The sequence below is a fragment of the Limanda limanda genome, chromosome 5 (assembly GCF_963576545.1).
Source record: "Limanda limanda chromosome 5, fLimLim1.1, whole genome shotgun sequence".
Taxonomy (NCBI): domain Eukaryota; kingdom Metazoa; phylum Chordata; class Actinopteri; order Pleuronectiformes; family Pleuronectidae; genus Limanda; species Limanda limanda.
The window spans coordinates 8,740,607-8,761,699 of record NC_083640.1 but is presented as its reverse complement, the minus strand read 5'-3'; the positions used below and the strand labels follow the sequence as shown (position 1 = coordinate 8,761,699).

At 43.4% G+C, this 21,093-nt stretch overlaps 2 protein-coding genes across 2 annotated transcripts; one reads left to right on the top strand and one right to left on the bottom strand.

Annotated features, from left to right (window-relative positions):
* The first annotated feature begins 2,165 nt into the window (after positions 1-2,165).
* Positions 2,166-17,559, top strand: aebp1b (AE binding protein 1b). Its single transcript, XM_061072405.1, has 22 exons — positions 2,166-3,037; positions 5,213-5,383; positions 5,470-5,526; positions 6,372-6,842; positions 8,197-8,271; positions 8,802-8,867; positions 9,147-9,230; positions 11,070-11,141; positions 11,262-11,371; positions 12,117-12,256; positions 12,350-12,434; positions 12,531-12,675; positions 12,767-12,855; positions 13,168-13,291; positions 13,610-13,806; positions 13,901-14,077; positions 14,222-14,385; positions 14,517-15,094; positions 15,213-15,352; positions 16,264-16,363; positions 16,454-16,620; positions 16,707-17,559. The coding sequence occupies exons 1-22, from the start codon at positions 2,788-2,790 to the stop codon at positions 17,073-17,075; spliced, it is 3,831 nt and encodes a 1,276-aa protein (XP_060928388.1). The 5' UTR covers positions 2,166-2,787; the 3' UTR covers positions 17,076-17,559.
* On the bottom strand, positions 17,285-20,805 carry pold2 (polymerase (DNA directed), delta 2, regulatory subunit). Its single transcript, XM_061072407.1, has 11 exons — positions 20,691-20,805; positions 20,279-20,511; positions 20,068-20,189; positions 19,864-19,987; positions 19,660-19,774; positions 19,385-19,583; positions 19,222-19,302; positions 18,605-18,762; positions 18,370-18,497; positions 18,173-18,274; positions 17,285-18,014 (listed from the first exon to the last, which is right to left on the bottom strand). The coding sequence occupies exons 2-11, from the start codon at positions 20,502-20,504 to the stop codon at positions 17,854-17,856; spliced, it is 1,416 nt and encodes a 471-aa protein (XP_060928390.1). The 5' UTR covers positions 20,505-20,511; positions 20,691-20,805; the 3' UTR covers positions 17,285-17,853.
* Positions 20,806-21,093: the final 288 nt, after the last annotated feature.

Here is a 21,093-nt window from a genome sequence, read left to right as displayed (position 1 = left end):
GGCGGTGAATTTATAAAATATTAATATTTTAAGATTATCACTATATACAATACATCCGTAAAATTAGCTTGATCATGTATCATTAATCAAGTATTACGATTTAATAATTATCACATACTCTTACTTTTCATTGTAAGACTTGGGTCTCTGGAGTGTGGTACTGCTCCTTTCTTCATTTCCCCTCTTCTTTCCACAATTCAGAAATGAAGCCAAATTATCTCAGATACGAATAATGGCATCTTGTGCATTTGGAGACAGAGGTTGCACATCGGGGATGGAGCCGCAGTATCGAGATGCTGTCGACCAACCACGAGTCAGTCTCAGCTGTCAATCTCATCCAACGAATTAAAACCAAACTTACCGGAACAAGCACTTGAACATACATCAGTTGGATGAGATCTATAAATGGCACACACCATCTTTGAGAAAAATGTATTTCGATGTTTTCGTTTGGTCCGTGTCCCATTCTCTAACATGGAGGAGGCAGTCAACCACTGATGATCGAGTGGCTTTGGCTTCACTTTTGAGGAGCAGTCACGTCGGCCATCTTTACATACAGTCTACGGTCATTAAACAAACAGTTCCTCAGCTCGGCACCTTTAGACCAATGGTTTTTGTGGCTGATGTTAGCAAACATTAACTACTGCTGTGTAACTCACTCAGGTCTCTTACTTAAATACTCTCACTCTTATATAAACTCTGAAGTAACTATATCTCTAAAATAAAAGTGACTACTGTGATCCAAGAATCTGCTTATAAGAATATGGAGACGTATATATAGCACAAATGGAAGAACTCAAGAAAAGTACAAAAACTGTGCATAGAACAGCTTTGAATCATTATTTCCTCCATCACTAGATAAGAAATGTTTGTTACCATTTTGTGGCTGTCGAGTTGGAGAGAGAGTACGGCCTGTACAAACTCCCACTGTGTTGTGAAATCGTTTTGGATTAAAAAAGAGTCTCAGAGCTCGTTTCCCGCTGCTGAAATCGGCCTCTGCTTGACCTTACTGTATCTGTCTTATCTGCTGCATTCTTCCCCGCCGTGGTCACATCCCTCACAGATATAACTGAAGGCTGCAATACACTTTTCCTCAAATCAAATCCTCTCCGCAGTCTGTTTTCCGTCGACTGGAATTCTGTTTTACTGTCCTCACAGTCTGAGTGTGTGAATCATTTTACCAGGTGTGCTTTTTTTTACACATACTTGGGTGTTCTGGCCACTGTGCGTGTGTGTGTCTTTAAAAACCCATTCAGAGGAAATCATTCTTATGACTGGGCAGAGCTAGTCAGGCTTCAGTACAATGCTTCATTCATTAGGCCTCACTGGATAATAAACAGTCCACCATGAAATGACGAGGACAATAACGTTATTAGAAAAATGGTAGTGTCTGCATGCATAATTGGCCATTTTTCTCTTTTTTTGTGGCCCAGGTTAATTTTCTTCTTCCTTACTTCTTAGAATTTACCCGATTTTATGGAGAATTTGGAGATTTCACTTTCAATGTTGTAATTTCTGCCTAATATCTTATCTTATATATCTTATTTTACATATCTTACCTGGAATTGCATGATCACATCCTGAGAATAAAGTGCTCTGGATTACGAGGGAGAGCTAGAAGTTTGCCATGACTAAACTTGTGGCTAAATAAACTGATGACAGGCCCCCCTCTTAAGAGGAAGAGAGGGGATGGCAAAGAAAACACCATATCTAACAGATTATAACTCTGTCATCTGCTCAAAAATGTTCCTTTGTGTGTGTGTGTGTGTGTGTGTGTGTGTGTGTGTGTGTGTGTGTGTGTGTGTGTGTGTGTGTGTGTTTCTTCATGGCCCCCTACCCTGCCTTAGCTTTTTCTAAGAAAGTAAAACAACAAGAGACAGACACCAAAGATTCATTCCCAACCAAAACAAGCTCTTGACTGAAAATGGAATTCATGCTCCACTCCTTCTTGTTTTCATTTCTTTTGAATACCTCTCTCTCTCTCTGATGATTAGTGGCATTTGGTTTTGTTAACACACACACACACACACACACACACACACACACACACACACACACACACACACACACACACACACAGGAAAATTGTTTCAGCCCCTTCAGCCCCTCTCCCCTCCTCCTCTTGTGGAATTCTGTGTCCAGGGGAGTCACTCCTCTCTCCTGCTGCTCTGCTCGTTGAGTCTGCAGGGCTAACGCTCTCCACCGAGGAATTCAACGGGAGCTGCAGACGAAAAGGAGGTGACTCTTCTCTCTCTAAGGCAGGAGGTGTGTACACCCTGTAGTCTGAGGCCTCACCTGCCCTCCCTCATCACTCACCCTCCTCCTCCTCCATCTCCTGTCTGAGCCTTGCACCTGTTCTGACTCGTCAGCCAGGTGAAGGGGATCCTCTGGCCATACACTTATTATTGCAGCTGACCGTCGCTGCAGGGCAATTAGGAGCCAAGTCCATTCATTGGACTGAATTGCTGCTTTGCTCTGTATCTCTCTCGCTCTCTGTCTCCCTCTATAACCCACCTCCCTTCCCTCCCTGCCTGTCCCTACCCCCCTCCCACTCCATCTCTGTCTAGCCCATTCTGTGACTGGTTGACACTGTGGTTGAGGGGACGCGTGGAGCAGCAGAGATTCCCCTGCAGGAGCGTGGATCACATGGAAAGGACAGAGAGGAAGAGACGGTGAAATATATCATCTGGTGGAGCATAGAATCAGTGGTTTCAGCGTTGGACGGCTGACAGACAAAAGTTTTAAAACTCCAAACCAAAGGACTGTGCAGTTGGAAGAGCAGCAGGTATGAAAAGCCAGACTGTGGTGGTGTCAGTGGCTCTGCTGGCCCTGTGCTGCCTGTTGATACCCAGAGGAGGGGAGAGTGCTGGGGGGATAGTTTCTCTCCGGCAGGCCGAAGGGGGCCGGCGGGCAGAGGATCACCTGCCAAATGAGTCCCTGGATGATCCAGAAAAAGAGCAGGGACTTGCAGAGGACCCCAACCCACTAGGAAGCCGCAGCAAGGCCAGAAGAGACACAGAGGAGGCTGCACAGACAGGTCAGTGGAGAAAATCATCATTTTAACCATAAAAAAACACATTTTCATAGTTGACTTTAAGTAATCAGATACTTTACTCAAATAAAAGTTTCAGCGATGTAAAAATTCTCCATTAAAAATAAACGTCCTACATGAAAAATCCTATTTAAGTCAAATTAGCCTACAATTGAAATGTTTCTTTGGTCCATCTAACTGGTGACTTATTAAACAGGACATGTTTATATCATTAATACAGACACATTGATGTGTAGCAGCGTAGTGGAAACAGTTTGAACTGCTTTAATAACAGATATATATACAGGGACACCAGATTAATCTGAGGGAGAGGATGGGGAAAAAACAAAGCTCTGTTATATATATATAAATAAAAAAGTGTTGTTATTTAAAAGCTTTTTAGATAATATGATATTATATTATATTCATCTGATCTGTATTGTTCACTTTTGGTTCAATATGTTGATATACTACATCAAAGGAAAGACTTCATTATCTGGTCATATAGACAATGATGTGCTGAAGATGTAGATATTCAAAAACTGCCAAAATAGCCAAGTTCTCCTCAGGGTTAAAGCTGTCAGACAAATGTAGTGGGTGAAAATATTTAGATCTCAGATTTTGTGCAGTATGAGAATGAAATTGAATAAAATATAAATATGCAAGTAGAGTAACAGTAATTGTGGATTTGTACTTAAGTACTGTATTTAAGCAAATCTACAACCACTGCACGTTGGAAGCTAGGGGGGGTGGGGGTGCACCAAATCCTTGTCCTGCCCAGGGTTTCCCATATGGCTAGAACCGGCCCTGCTGTTATGTTACACAGACGAGACATCAAAGCTGTTGAGGAATGGTCTGCGTTCTGACACAGCATGGAAGAGCAAACACAGACACAAACACACACATTTGGTCGGTGACAGCTCAGGCATGAGAAAGTCCGAGCACACACACACCTGTCCACTGCTGCGTCTCCACAGCAATGAGGACTGGACATAGGGCTTTCTCTCTCTCTGGCCTTTTTCAAACCAGACAGGAAGACACTGAGTGGAGCATCTTGCACACAGATTTTTATGACACTGAACTTTTCCACTGCATCTGCTTCTGTTACCCAGTATGATTAATGCTGACTCCAAAGCTACAAGAGTAGGGTTTTTTTATGACTAATACACTTTAAAGATAAGCCTAAATTCTAACGTAACTTCATATGTACCACTCCAACGCAGCTCTTGAATAAGTCCAGCTGAGGCCTTTCATGGTAAGATGTTGCTGAGGTGAGAGTGATGTATTTATTGCGTATCTGGATGGGTTTTATGGCATTAAAAGTGGATTGTGGTGAATGGAGCAGAACTAATGGAAAGAGAGAGAGAAGTGTTTTCCATGAAAGCCACTCAGGACTTCAGACGACCTCAGGGGGGAATTCTGATGGACCTCAAGCAACCACTGAAATGTGTCTGGATTTTCCTCCTGCCGTGATTTGACATTGCAGGAGAGAAATTGTTGATTAATTCTCAAACACATTGATCATTAATATAACTCTGAGTTTTACTTATTGTGAATCTACTTTCATTGATTAATGATTTTGGGTCTAGTTGTTATTTGCACATTGTGACTTGCTTGTTGTTCTTTTGTAAATGATGACAGGCAGTGGTGGAGGTACTCTTAGAATTGAAAGTAGAACTATTTGTAGCCTATTCCCTAATTGAACAGTGTACTACATCCGTATCTACCTTCTGTATATTTTGTTTGATTCAACAAATAATAATACAGACAATTAATAAAAGAAAGCTGCAGATGATGCTCCTGAAAATGTTGTATTTTCACATTTTGTAACATCTGAGTCTGGTCCCTGGCCTCTTGGTGTAACGCAAAGCATTGTAAAGATGTAGTGGAGTAGAAAATAGATCTACAGATACTTGCTGATATGGAGTAAAATTGAAAAGTACCTAAAAATAAGTAGTGCAGATACACAAAACATGTACTTTAGTGCAGTAGTGAAGTAAACACATTTTATCTCCCACCACTGACGACAGGGGATTTGTGTGGGAGAATTTGGGAAAATGTAATATCGATTTATTAATCAGATGTTATTCCGATCATGAATGGTACTGTATGTACTTACGGTTACAAAAGTAGCATAAATTAAAGCGTTATCTCCTCCCTTTGATTTCCACATCTGTCCAGGTGTTGTGGGCAGAGTGAGGCGAGCACCTGAGGAAGGCAAGAAGAAGAAGAAGGACAAGAAGAAGAACAAAGAGCCGAAGGACCCCAACGCCACCAGGAAGCCCAAAACTGACAAGAAGGGAAAGAAGAAGGACAGGCAGACGACCACAACTCTGCCACCGACCACCACAGGTGAGGACACAGCTTTGACCTGCTTCAGTGACTGTGACTTGAGATGAATGCCACTGACCCTGTGTTGTGTCGTCTGCTGCCGCCAGCCACCCCGACTGAGCCGGAGCCGGAGCCGTACACAGACTACAGCTATCCTGATACTGGTGAGTGGCACCAACACTTGGGGTTGGAGGGGGGGATTCAATTTTACAGATCAGTTTGCATATTTTCAAATCCCTGCATAGCATAATTAGGAATCTATCTGGACACAGGCCATGGCGTAAAACTCTCCCCTTATTATCTCAAAGTATAGAGCTGAGTTAGGGCAACTATTTCCATCATTAATAGTAAAAAAAAAGGCAAAGCATGAAGGATTTAAAGGGGGACTCCACCCAAGTAGCACGTCAGAGTTTGTTTACGGGTCTCAGTGAGAGGTACTGTCATAGTTGTATAAAAAGCCTTTTGTGGTTCCAGAGGGAGCTGTTTCAAGTCTGATTAAATGCTTCAAGTGATTTCACTTGAGTCAGCGTTGGCTGGGTACGAAGAGCAGAAGTTTGAAAAATGAAAAAGAAAAGCATTTGGAGGTGTGGAGTCTGATAAAAACTTAGTTCACCAGATCTCTGCAGCCCAATCCTCATCCCAGCTTGAGGCGAGTGGCTGGAGGAAGTATTAGGTTCAACTGGCATTACACACCAGTCTCTCAGTCTGGACTAAAGTTGATATGAGGTAATAAAATAAATTGTAATATGAGATGTGAAAATGAACCGTGGGTGCTCTGCCAAATACCCTCTTCTCAGGAAAATTATAGAATAAACAACTTCCCCCTTTACTTAACCTTCCATTCCTACATGGTTGTTTTAAGGTTTCCACATTTCAGTCACTTCCCATTTAAAACCCAATTGAGTAAAAATATAGATAAGTATAAGTTGTGAATCCTTCAAAAATATTTTTGCTCAGACATTTGAACCTGTCTGCAGCCATCAGTCTTTCCATTTGTTTTTTCTGTCAGACAATGATTACTGGAAACCGGAAGATGACTACTGGGAGGCTGAGCCAACGGCATCCAGGCCTCAGCCAGAGATTCCCACCACAGACCTTCCGTATGACGACTGGAAGCCGGACGAGGGAGACCCTACCCCCCCTGTGGTAGACGGCTATGATGACTACTGGAAACCAGAGGAGAAAGATCCGTCCACGCCAGCGCCCGACGCCTTCGATGACTACTGGAAACCAGAGGAGAAAGATCCGTCCACCCCAACACCCGACATCTATGATGACTACTGGAAACCTGACGGGAAAGATCTGTCCACTCTAGCGCCTGACATCTACGATGACTATTGGACACCAGATGAGAAAGAACCAGACAATCCTGTGACGGATAACTATGATCCCAACTGGGAAGAGGTGGATCCAACACCCCCTGCCCCTGAGGTTGATGGGAAGGCTGGGACAGATGACAATGATTACTGGGATTCCACATGTAAGTCTGAATCTTTGTTTCTTCCTGCTTTGTTTTAATTGAGGATGTTTGTGGGGTGACAGTTTACAAGGCACAAGAGGAAACTATGATTACGTCTGTGGAGTCATTGTAGCCGCAATGAAAAATGATTTACATGCGTAAGCTGAGAAAACAAAAAACATAAGGCATCCAGAATTTACTCAACTTAAGCGTCAAGTTGTGCCAGCTGAGTTTAACAAGGTATTCTGAAAAAGACAGTGGGTGCCAACTTAAAAAAATACTCTATTGGTAAGACACAAATAAATTGAAGTTATTTTGGTAATCAACACTTTTTTGTGCTGTTTGTACAATTAAACTTAACTTTTCTAGTTCAGGTTACTACTTAATATTTGTCGGGGAACTTAAAAGTCTAAAGTAGTCATGCCTGATAAATTAAGTTGAGTCAACAGCTTCTGGTTTTACTGCAAAGTTGTCAAATTTCATTTCCAGTTAATGAGTCACATTAGTAGAAGCGTTCTAGAACATTTGAACCCATTCACAGTGCATGCTGGGTAATGGGTATGGACCTAACTCCAACAACTTGATCTGATCAGATGAGTGAACCATCAGCTGGACATGATTTCAACACACATTGTAGAGAGCAGGTTCTAAAATGGCTCCACAGCTAAACAACAGAAGACATCTTTGGGATGAGTCACAGATCAAAAACGATTATGACTCACACGCTGTTATTGAAACAAGAGACTGGTTTGAAATTTTTCATTTTAAATAGAGATTTTTTGGGGTTTGGGGAGGGGGCGTGTATGCTAGCTGAACAATTTGTTCTCTGTTTAGAGGTTGAGTAATCCTGTGAAACTGAATTTAAATGACAAGGCACAAAACCATGTAAGAATAATACAGTTTTATTGTGGGTTTAATGTGTCTATGGCTACAGAGGATGTAATTCAGTGACGTCCACTTGCTGAAATCTAACACATACAGCCCTCTAACGACCACAACCTTTTTAAACAAGGCCAAATAACTAAAACCTGGTGACTAATGTGGTTTACTCAATGCAACCTTCATGCTGAAAACTTGTTTGACTGCAGCTATCTCTTCCAGCCGTCGACCACCTGAGGTCAGCAGATGACGTTTCATTTTTCCGCAGGATCAGATGCTGGAAACTGTGCGTTGTGTGGCTCTGTGACACTCGTCTGCTCCAGACTGGACATGTTCTCATTACTCTGTGTTTCCAGCATACTGAACTGAACCTCTGCTCTTCCAGCATTTCCACTGATTCATCAACACTGGCCCATCACAGGCTCTTTTCTTTACATTCCCCTGCTCCTCAGACTGTGTTTGACCTTCTCTTTTTCTTTCCACTCCACTCTCGCAGTTGAGGAGCCAGACAATCTTCCATTCCCTGATGGTAAAGAGGTCAGCCCTGAAATCGTAGTGGAAACTCTAACAGGTAACTGCTTTGACTCGAGAAATCCAGTTAATATCCATCAATCCATGTCAACTTCCCAATCAGGGAAGTACATTTGTATCTAATGTTGAGATGCAGATGAAGTGTCCATTCTCTCTGTGCCTTAACGCCAAGAGCAGATGAGAACTCATGAGTGATTCAGCACATGGGCGTAACATTATAGTGAGTCTGTGAACTAACCTTCTTTACAGAGAGGAGTGCGTGGGCTAGCTTTGTTCCACACAGTCAACAAAACGTTCAATAGTCTTGTTGTGGAGTAAAAAAAAAAAACCCTGTCATCATATTACAACTGTGTTATGATTCTTGTAAATGTAAATTAAAGATTTAACAACTTAATCATGGTAGGCGTTGCAGAGGCATCCAAACACTTTACATTTCATGTGGTGGAGTAAACCAGGGCTGTGCTAACCTGTAAAACTGTGCAGATTAAACCAGTTAATCTCTTTAATTCTCCCTTTTGATGTAGTGGTGCCTGAGTGAATTAATTGTCTCTTTTTTTTTCTTTTGCACAGAGGAGCCCACAGCCACTCCCCCAGACGAGGGGACGTGGTATGATGAATACGACGAATATGGAATGAGTATGCACTAACACATTCACATACACACAGTCATACACAAATGTTTTAAATGAGATCCTTAGATCTACTGTTCAGGCTCCATTGAGGCTTCTGTCAACAAAGCAAACAGCAAGGAAAAGGAATAAACAGCAGCCGGGTCAACAACCTTCCAGATTTACTGTTTGTGGCTCGTAATGACTTAAAAACCCCAGACAGAATGCCTATACACTGCTGTGCGTGGGGTCGCCGTGTTTATAGATATCACTATAAAACTGTGGTTTTATAATTTTCCTTCCTCAGGGAGAAAAGAAGACGAGACAGACGATAAATGGGTGGAGAAGGAGAGGGAGAGAGCAAAGAAGGAGAGAGAGAGGGAAGAGAGAGGTAAGAGAACCCAGATGTGGATCTTTTCTTTACTTACATAACACCGAACGCGTCCCACGACATGCGATGATGTCGTTGCAAAAGCGAAGAACGTGACCTCTGACCTCAGCAGCCAAAGTAGAGGACAGCTCAAAGGTGACCGCTCCCTTGGATCACATTTCTGTTTGGAAGAGAATGCAGATGTGATTTCCAACAGCGAGCCTTTTGTTGCTTACCTTGACTTGCGTGACGGGAACAAACGTTCATTCTTCCAAAGCAAAATGGGAGATTAAGTCTGTATGAAAATTGAGAAATCTCTTGTGAGCAAAGAGGGTGAGAGGGCGAGGTGAGCTGACAATGATACGCATGGAGGGGATTAGAGGGACTGATAAAGAAAGAGAAGGGAGATGTTGTAGTGTTGTGTTCACATCACATTGAGCTCTTTTTTGTGTCGGCTGTGTGCAGAGATGTTGGCTGGTAGTTGAGAGGTCGAGCCTGGAGCCGATGATATACAAGAGTGTCAGTACCGTGTCAGTAGGGCAGATGCTGTGTGCACGCCTCACTGACATATGGGTTCAAGGTGGAGCTCACAAAAGATTAGACGTTTCTGAGGCTGAATCCCAATGTTCCCCCTCAGGTCTGAAGCTCTGAACCCTCACTGACTTATCTCACATAAACCGGTATGTGACTGCGTGTGAGAGGCAGAGAGGGATTCAAATTGTATAAACAGGAACGGGACAGCTGCACATTGCTCAACAATACGTTACTGTGACAGGTTTAGGACATTTTGTTTTACGCTGTTTACTTTGTTCTCAGCCAAGGGGCTTAAGGGACCGACTGCCTGGTGTCATGTTCACAATCACAGTCAGGGTTTACTGCCAAGTGGATTACACATACAAGGAATATGATGTAGTATTTGTGAATAAACATTAGTTACACAATTTACAAAAATGAAAGTATATAAATATGTAAAGACACTAGAAAAAGAAAGGTACAACTTGAACATTTGTACAATATCACTGTTATTGGCCACAGAGAGTTCATGTTTCAGACTCTCAAGTGGACGAGAGGCCATTTTGAAATAATTACTTTACTCTTTTTTGGGGGAAAAAAAGCATCATTATGCAAAAATACAAAATCAATATGACAAGCAACTACACACACATTCTGGCTATGCATCAGCACATAGCTGTGTGTTTATACTTATATTTCCTGTAACGTCAATGTAAGAATTGGTTACTCCTTCCATGCTTGTTTGTTTACTGTAACATTGCTGGGGGTTTTTGTACCCACGTCACAACGCTATGAACTGTGGGTAGTTCCCTTTGACAAACTCTGCGGAGTTGCAGACTCAAGGAAAGTGTGAATAAAGCCTTAGGCAGACCTAAGGCTTCATGGACTAATAAAAACAATCACAGATATGTCTCTGCACCGACATGTATCCTTATGTTAATCCATGCACGTGTATGTCTGCTTGTGCATGTGTAAACAATCAGTGACTTACAACATGTTTTACACTCCTACTGTCGGTAAGGCTTCTGGCAGCCGTACTGCCAGCACTGAACTTCACTGTAAGAATTCGAATAATGATGGTGATAAATGGGAATTCTCTTCAATAGTAAACTCTTTGCGTCAGGATGATCTGAGTTTGATCAGAGCACACTCAGAGACTGGAAAGTAAATCACAACATCTGGGATTTTCTTTTCTCTTTTTTTACTGCCCCTCAGCTTTCGCAGATTGTTGGCAAATGTAGTGAAAAACATTATGAGTTCCTGGATCATTTCTGGTCAGAGAGCCGAAATATTCCGCCAAGTCGGTGCATTTTGCATTAAGGCAGTTTTTTTCCTGACCTCTACCAGAGAGAACGCAGAAGCTGAAGGAGGCCGAGGAGCGGGCCAGGAACAGACCACGTGTCTACAAAGAGCCTAAGAGTGAGTCAAACGTCTGCTTAAATCTAAACGACATAAAAACTAGATCTACATTACAGAAGCTTTGCTAATGCAAATAACACATTGTTGTATCTCTCTGTTGTGTGTGTGTGTGCGTGGCAGAGTGTCCTCCACTGGGGCTGGAGTCCCACAGGATCGAGCCAGACCAGCTTCTAGCCTCCTCTATGTCTGAGTATAGTTTTGGACCTTCGAGAGCACGACTCAACATGCAGGTACATGATCAGGGCAAGACTCATCATGTACAGTATATACTGTATATATATAAATATATATATATACACATTTTAACTGTCATACTGCAATACATTGATATAAACACCAGCTACCAACCACATATTTATATATAATTACTGAGTCACTTCCAGAAGCTGCTTTGGTAACTTATGCTCAGTGATCTTTAAAGTATATAATAATCATTTTAGCAGCTTAGTTAATAAGTCTTGCTCTGCCTATTAGAGTCCCACAGATATATCGGATGGCCGATAATATTGGCTGATATGAATGAGCCTTTAAGCTTGGGGATATGAAAACTTTATTTTTCCGACAAAAATAGACAGAGAGATTCGCATTTATGTTTTATGTAATAAAAGGTTCTATATATTTGGTTGTATTTGCGTTTTCTCTTATCTAGTATACTTATTCATAATAACGTTAATAATTAAACTGTAAAATATCAAGCCTCAAATTCTTTTCTTTGGCATAACAGTTTCATAACAACATCTTAGGAATCATTGACACTTTTGTTTAATATAGATATTGGCTGGTACCGGTAACAGAAATGTTTTACTCCCTAATATCTGTATCTGCCCCAAAGATCAATTTTATACTTATCACTGCTGTTTTTTAGTTTTTACTCTAAGCTTTCCTGTGCGCCGAGTGTGAATTTTCTCAAAAATAGAAATGGAGTTTGTGTTAGTCAAAGTAACCAGCATGTCTTCTGGCCTCTGTGGTTCTTAGGGCTCTGACGATGTAGACAACATGAGAGGTGGAGCGTGGTGTGCAAACTCAGAGGACAGAATCCACTGGTTTGAGATCGATGCTCGCAAGGACACAGAGTTCACAGGAGTCATCACTCAGGGACGAGACTCCCGGAATGAGTGAGACACACACACAGCACACACTGCACACACTTACACACTTTATCTTCCATTCCTGAATTCATCATGTTGCTGCACCTTGTCTTGTTGCAGGAGTGACTATGTGACATCATACTTCTTGGCGTTCAGCAATGACAGCAGAGAATGGACCACCATTCACGATGGATACGCTGACTGGGTGAGTTAACCTGAAGTCTTCTCACTTCCCTGTCCACTGTGTGCAATCCATCCCTCCCTGACTTGCTTCCCTCCGGTCTGCACGTTCTCGTTCCAGCTGTTCTTTGCAAATAGCGATAAGGACACTCCAGTGATGAACCAGCTGGCACATCCTGTGGTGGCCCGCTACATCCGGATCATCCCTCAGAGCTGGAACGGCTCTCTGTGTATGAGGCTGGAGGTCCTGGGCTGCCCAAGGCTTGGTGAGCTTCGTAAACCCACCAGTACATGCACGCACACAATAAAACACACACAATATATAAAAAAAGTATGTTGTTCCCCTCTGCCTCACAGATCCAGCTGATGTACAGATCAGGCAAAATGAAGTGACTCCGGTGGATTACTTGGAGTTCAAACATCACAGCTACTCAGAAATGGTTGCAGTGAGTATCCCTGCACGGCCCCTTAATATCCACCAGCTGATTAAATTCCATAGAAAATCCTTCGATTAAAACAAATGAAATTCCCAGGAAAAGTTGAACACTGATCCCGGAGATCTTCTTTAATCCACTTAAATATGAACTCATATTAAAACCACTGCAGAAGGCCCTTCGCTTCACAATTAGGTATTTCAATCACCAGAGGGCCACACAGCCGTTATACGCTAATACAATTTCAATCATCAGCTCTTTCATTATTAACATGAAAACAATGACAGTACTTGCGCATTAAGTTTACTATCCCACATCCCACAGCTTATGAAGTCAGTGAATGAAGAGTGTCCCAACATCACCAGCATCTACAGCCTGGGCCGCAGCTCCAAGGGACTGGATATCATGGCCATCGTCATCTCTGGCAACCCCACAGAGCACGAAATAGGTGGGAATTTGTTTACAGGACCATGAAACAGGCACTTTGATCAGATTTGATGATTTTTATCACAATCTATTTTTATCATATAAGCGCAATACCAAAATAAAACCCTCAAAAACATGTGTTCTTTCCAAGCAGATGCACAACCAGCTGTTGTCTTTCAGACTATCTAACACTAAAATTATTATTGGTGGAAATTAAAACTGCAGTGTTGTGTCTTGGCACCAGCCATGATTCCAGTTAATCCTAATAAACACCAGTTGGATGTATGAGGATTATGGTTAACAGACAAACAGCTACAATCGTGTCTGTCCGTCTGCGCAGGTGAGCCGGAATTTCGCTTCACGGCAGGTCTCCATGGAAACGAGGCGACAGGTCGCGAGATGCTTCTTCTTCTCATGCAGTATCTGTGCAAAGAGTACAAAGACAGAAACCCCAGAGTCCAGCGGCTGGTGGAGGGAATACGCATCCACCTGGTGCCCTCGCTCAACCCTGATGGACAGAACGAAGCTTTCGAAGCGGTTGGTGGAAAAAAGTTCAAGTTTGCAATTAAGCAGCAAACCAAAAAAAACCTGAAAAAGAAATGATTCCTTCATACAATTTCTGGATTCGCAGGGATCGGAGCTCAGTAGCGTGACCACCGGACACTTCACTGAGGATGGCTTTGACATCTTCCAGAACTTCCCTGACCTGAGCGGAATCCTGTGGGATGCTGAAGATAAGGGAATGGTGCCAAAGCTGACCCCCAACCATCATGTGCCCATACCAGAAGGCTTCGAGACCAACACCTCGGTAAGGACGAGGGTATCACAACTCACCAATCACAAATGCTGAGGATTAAAACCTTCAGCTAAGGCGACCTGTCACCAGTTGTAAGTATACTGTGCTGGGGTTTCCTTCCACGTCTGATCCTGACCTTCCTGTTTGTTGTTCCAGATTGCAGTGGAAACCAGGGCCATAATCTCCTGGATGAAAAACCATCCATTTGTGTTGGGTGCGAACTTCCAGGGCGGGGAGAGAATTGTGGCTTATCCTTATGACAGCTTACGTCTCAACAAGCCTGCCGTGAGCCAGCAGCCCCACAGCCGCAAGAAGAGACAGTAAGACCTGCTCCCTGCTTGTTTTCCTGTTTCACACACGTTTATTTCAAAAACTATAATTATCCCTTTTTCTCTCTACTGCTGCAGTTACAATCAAGTTACATTATTCAACTAGAAATCATTTCTTACAGGTATGAGGAGGAAGGATTTGATGCGACAGAGTGGGGAAGGGGTTACCAAGAGGAGCCAGAGGAAGACTGGAGAAGTAGGGGATATGCAGAGCCAGAGCCAGAGGAGGAACAGAGGGGTCATGGGTATGACCAAGGTCAAGACCGTGGGTATGATGACCGTGGGTACGAGCATGGATACGACCGTGGTTACGATCAAGGTAACGACCGTGGTTACGATCAAGGTAACGACCGTGGTTACGATCAAGGTAACGACCGTGGATACGATCAAGGTCATGACCGAGGGTATGACAACCGTGGCTACGACCAGGGCTACGACCACGGCTACGACAACAACCAAGGTGTCGAACGCAGAGAGGAAGAGGAAGATGACAGAGGAAGAAGCGCTGGCTACCAGTACTCCGAGCCTGAGGAAGAGGCCCGGGTGATTGCAGACGAGTCCCTCTTCAGGTGGCTGGCTGTCTCCTACGCCTCCACACACCTGACCATGACACACACCTACCACGGCTCCTGCCAGGGAGACAATGCTGGAGGTGGTCATGGCATGGTCAACCGGGCCAAATGGAGGCCAATCACAGGCAGTGAGTAGAAGCCTCTGGGTTTATTATAACTGTCTGTATGTGGTTACAGCACACCCTCGTGGACAATGTGTGCATTGCGAGCTGTGAGGTTAATGCTTGTGCTTGTGCATCTCTCCAGGTATGAATGACTTCAGCTACCTCCACACCAACTGTTTTGAGCTGTCCATATTCCTGGGATGTGATAAGTTCCCCCATCAGAGTGACTTAATGTACGAGTGGGATAAGAACAGAGAAGCCATGCTAATCTTCATGGAGCAGGTCAGTCACAAACACAAATACAGACTGCTTACATCTAGTATGTACTTAAGAGTGCTACAACATGCTAATTAAACTTCTTTTCATGTTTGCTTTGAGCAACACATCATAGGCGTGGTTATATCTGGCTAAAGTGAACGGCCAATTACGACAACCTGACCAGTTCAATTTACCAACCAAGCCCTTTAATATCTGGTGGCTAGGGATGAATTTGTTATTTGTTTTCACAGTGTACTGTGGTAAAATTCATGATGGTTAATTGTTCCATTTCAATCTTGAATTACCGTGATTACTGTGGTGATTTGGTCGATGCTGTAATAGCATGAGCTCTTAAAGCTCTGGCCATAGGTAGCAACTGCTGGCATACACAGTCACTAAATTGCATTGTTTTAAGAAACTGAAATTTTGTCCTGGCCCTCAGACATTTGGGGTTAATGTTTGTAACAATTTGTCAACCTTCTCTCCTCCACTATGCATGGAATCAACATCTGAGATTGGATTTGTGTACAAATGGTTGTATTGTTCTAAGATGTTCATATTTTGTTAAAATTGATGGCATCACTTGTTTATGCACATTTGATCTATTTATTTATAGTTTCATTCAAACCTGCATTACACAAAGTTCTCTTTCAAAAACAAAAAGCTTCTTTATTGAGCCAAAGCCTTCGTTCTTCAATGTTAATGCTGCATATTTGATATGGTCTTTGTGCTATATTATTATTCTTACTGATAACAAACATAATATTTTTATATAAAACTTGTTGATATTACTTCCGTTTGTGTATCAATGCTTTTTCTAAACTTACAGCACATTTTAACAATACTGCAATAATTTGTCACCATGATCATAATGTACACAGCATTTCATCTCTACTAGTGGCATGGCTCATTTCCCCACTCCTCTATCTATCTAGGTGCATCGTGGCATCAGGGGCATTGTGAAGGACCAGCAAGGGAACCCCGTGGCAAACGCCACTGTGTCTGTAGAGGGGATAAACCATGATGTCACTACAGGTCTGGTGAAAAACGTCCTCTCTATTCCCCTTATAATACAGACCCTCTGTGCTAAAAACTAAATGTTGTGTCCCGTCTATGTTATTGTAGCTTCAACGGGAGACTACTGGAGGCTGCTGAACCCAGGGGAGTACCGTGTGACGGCTCGAGCCGAGGGCTTCTCCTCTGTGACCAAACTCTGCGTGGTGGGTTACCAGGCAGGAGCAACCGCATGCAGCTTCAACCTGGCCAAGTCCAACTGGGACCGCATTAAACAGGTAAGACATATCCACCCTGATCCGACCAACCCCTCAATACATATCAATCATGTACTTGATGAAGCAATTTCTTTATTTCACTGCAGATCATGGCCCTCCATGGCAACAAGCCAATTAGACTCAGCTACAGCAACAGCAGATCACATTATACTCCAGTTACTAATAACAACCATCGTGCGGTCGATGGCGACACTGGGAATTCGGCTGAGCGGCGAAGGAGGCTCAAAATAGCTCGTATCCGTCGCCTTCGACAACTGAGACTAATGAGACTAAGATCGACGACAACAGCGACAACGCTACCCCCAACAACAACAACCACAGTTCCCACAACACCAGAGACCACCACATCATGGTACGAATCGTGGAACACAATGGAGGGACAATCCTCAACGGCCGGGGGGTTCACAGACTCCATCCTGGATTATAACTACGAGTACAAAATTGATGACTATTAAACCAAACACACACTGCCTGTTTCTATAAACAACTGTTTCCCACTTGTAGTTCTCACTGCCATGTTGTTCTCCAAGCAGATTGATGAAGAATCAACAGCGCAATGGGAATGTAGAGAATATTAGCTCTATTAATTGTATAAAGATAGCGTATCTGTTACTTAACACTTGAAACAATGCTTCTTCACAGACATTCACCATTAACAGTTCAAACTGCATTTTTCCTGACTCATTATTCAGTTGTTTTTTAATAAAGAAAAAAGTTTATTGTGGATGCACATTAAACAAATTCATGACATTGTTTTAATTTCACCAGAGCTGAGTTATTTACAGTATCTTCCTCCATGGCAGAAATATTTTTTACATTATGAACACTTGCTTAAAAGGTCAAGAGGGAGGGGAGCGGGGGAAGGGTCTTCTATCATGTGTCTTCAGATACAGATGGTTAGAAGAGTGATTTTTCAAATAAAGGCTTGTTTATACAAAATGCTTTTGTTCTCCTTATTCAGCATATTTGTGAACAGTGATTTGTGTTTGCCTTTTACAAACTAATGAAAAAACAAAAGGAAACATTAAAAGCAACCTCATAAGACAATTTCAATAGGAATTCATTCACCTTTATGATACTGGACAGCACCATTTTAGCACTGGTTGTCACTATTGGCCACATGTGGACTTGATTAGCCTCTAGTCAAGAAAACTGAGTCTGCCTGTTCGCAAATAGTGTCTTAAGGTCTCAGTCTCAGTTTGCTGTACTGTGTGTGTGGATATGGACCCTTCCTCAGTGACTGATGTTCATCTCACTTTCCTCATCGTCATCAGCGGAGAAGGCAGAGAAGCTAACTGGCTCACATTCCAGAGTGCGTAGATTGACCAGGCACGCAGTTTGGGTGCTGCTGAAGTCTGGGACAGTAACCAAAAGGACTTCCTGGCCATCAGCACCTGGAGATGTACAGACACAACAACGTAAGACAGGGAAACAATTCAAACAGGATATGACTGATAGTGATGTAAATATTCAGTCCATTTGATGTGTAAATTCAGACCATGTTTATCATCCGACATGTTTTAAAGTATAGATGAACAGCTCAAACACTGACCTTTGATGAGCTTGGATCCATAGCTTGGGGCGTTGCCACTGAAGTAAACATGGGGACACTCTTGCAAGATGAAAGGGTCTTTTTGGTAAAATGGGAAACAACCTGAGACAAAACGTACAGAAAACAGTGTGAATGATTTAATAGCATACTGGACAGAATGTTGCGTTTTTTATTCTGCATCCACTTCTCTGACTTACCAAGAGTATCAGGTGCCGTAGGGGCCAGATGTCTGAATCGTAGAGTTTCCTCCAGTATTTCCAAGTGATTGTCCATGCTGCTGTACCTCTGAATGTCACAGACGTTCTGTCCCGATGTGCCCAGGAACCTAAGTAGAAAGAAACATGAACAGGCTCCTTAACATATGTCACACAAATTTTAAATAAAACTTTAAATGCAAGAGGGACAAAAGCGCATTTGTTCATTAGAACTCACCTAATTCCATCAATTTTGGCCTGGTATGGATTGGATGCCAGCTGTAGCGTGGGGTACACTGAAGACAGGGGGAACATGCAGCGGTGGAGAGGCTGCTGTGGGAGGGTGTAGTTGGTGGGGTCATATTGGCCCGGCATTACATCCACTGGAACAGAGGCCTAGGACAGCACAAGGCAGTGGCACACAACATTAGAGCCCATAATATAACCTTCACGGTACTATAACTTTACTAATAAAGTCAACATTTCTGCCAAAAACTGATAGTTTGCACTGTTTAATGTTCTTGGTATTAGGGCTCAACATTTTATACATAACCATTAAAAATGAAAAGCAAGAAGACTAACAAACGTTCCATCAGTCTGCGTATGATTTCCTACACTTTGTTTGTAACTGATAAACAAACTAACAACAGAGAGTGGTGTGTTTGACCCTCAGACATTGTCTCACGTATGTGGGAGATGCAGACGTGACACGAAAGTGGAGCAAAGGACATTTTCTATTAATTCTACAAATGATACATTAATGGTTAAATGATCACCTCTGCACAACCATAGTAGGTGTAAGAAAGGTTTTGTCCTCTGAGCTTAACTGAACAGACAGAGAAGCTGTAGACTCACCACGAGCTGAAGCAGCAGCTCATCCAGCAGACGGATGGCGTCCACACTGCTAGCCTGAGTCTTCTTGGTGAGGTATTTGGCCTGAAAAACAGATGGACGGTAAAATACAGTAACGCTACAGATGCAAACACATGTGTGTCGGGGATAAATGACTTTGAGATACCCTCGTTGATGCATCCTTGTCCTGGGTGCTTTGGCTCAGGAGGTTTCCAGCCAGTAGGACCCTGGAAATGGTTGCTGCCCCGCTCTGCTCCCCCTGGTCACCGAGCTGACCAGTTACCATGTCAACCAGCAGCTGAAGCCCCAGCATACTGTCGGCATTAATACTGCCAAGACCAAGTCCTGAGGCCAGGAGCACAAACCTGAAAACAGACAAGACCAATAGAATCGATTTTCACACAACAGTGGGATTTGACTTGTGTGTGTTTGTTTATGTACCTGTCTGAGCTGAGTACAGGCCTTGCTGTCTGCAAAGGGAGATCAGCTGTGCAAAAGTCCTCAACTGTGAACTTCCCATCATTCTTCTCAGCTCCATATATAGCAATAATGGTACCTAAGAGAGAGAACAGAAAACACGATGGCATACAAGAGATATGTCCCAGATCTCATCATTATGTGACGTCCTGGACACAAGACGCTGACCTGTGACACACTTGTCTCTGTCGATTTTGCCCTCGAGCTTAATTCTCTGCAGCTCGTCTTCCAAAATCAACTCATCTGTGTCACTGATGTATTTGGCTCGTGCCGGCTGGGGCAGCAGGTTGTGCTGTAAGAGAAAAGGAAAACACTGAGATGGTGCACGACAGAGGTCACTTCATTCATGGTGAATTTAGCACATCTGCCCACCTCCTCACTGATCTCTTTAAGGATAGACGGCTGCAACTCCATGCGCTTGAACACGGTGCCCACAATGCAACACTGCTCCCCCATCTGGAGATCACACAGATTCCTGATGAGCACGTCGGATCCTGGAAAAAGACAAACAAGATGAGGAGATACATGGATGTGATAACACAACAACCACCGAGATGTAGACAATACAACGTGCAGGGCTTACCCCACTTCTGCTGGGCTCTCTCTGACAGCAGAGGCCTCATCTCCATGAGCCGAGCTGCGTAGATGTGAGCATACTGGCGACTGAAGCTCCTCTCCCCGACTATGAAGCGCTCGGAGCCGGGAGTGAAGACCAGGGAGGACCGCTCGAACACCGGCCCCTGGTCCTCGGAGGCCGGGCGGCGGAGCAGAGAGGAGCCCTCCTTCCGGGCGCTCAGGTCGGAGAACATGACCGTCCTGAGGCAGAACCCAGCGGGAGAGGTTAGTGGTCATCTACCTGTCACCATTACACGCACACTGCACGACTACCATGCGTATTTATAAAGAGGGATTTGACAGACTAGGTTGACAGCCGCGGGATCTCCTTCAAAACACGTCGACTGACTCCACCGATGAAACAGATTGAACGCTCTCACCTTGGAAGAAGGAAAGTCCACCTGCCGCTGTGGTCCGTCGGAATTCAGCGGTGAGGTTATCCTGTATTAATGTTTATATTGTCTTCCTTCCCCGGGAGCGAGAGTCTCACTTCCCGCGAAATCCTCCGCTCAACATCACCGGTTTTTTTCAAGATGTACTCGAACTATCGCGAGAACAGAATAAGCTTTGATTTTTTTTACTACGTAACTCCGCTTGTGACGCAAAAACACAACGTAGCACAAACTCCAACGAAAACGAGCTGGATTAAAACGATAAATAAAATATAATACACATCTTTAAGAAGAGAGCAGGGGAGCATTTTTTGAATTTTCTCGCTCCGTCGCACAGATGTGAGGTCACGACTTTTTGATTCACACGGCGCGCTGAGATGACGTCACAATA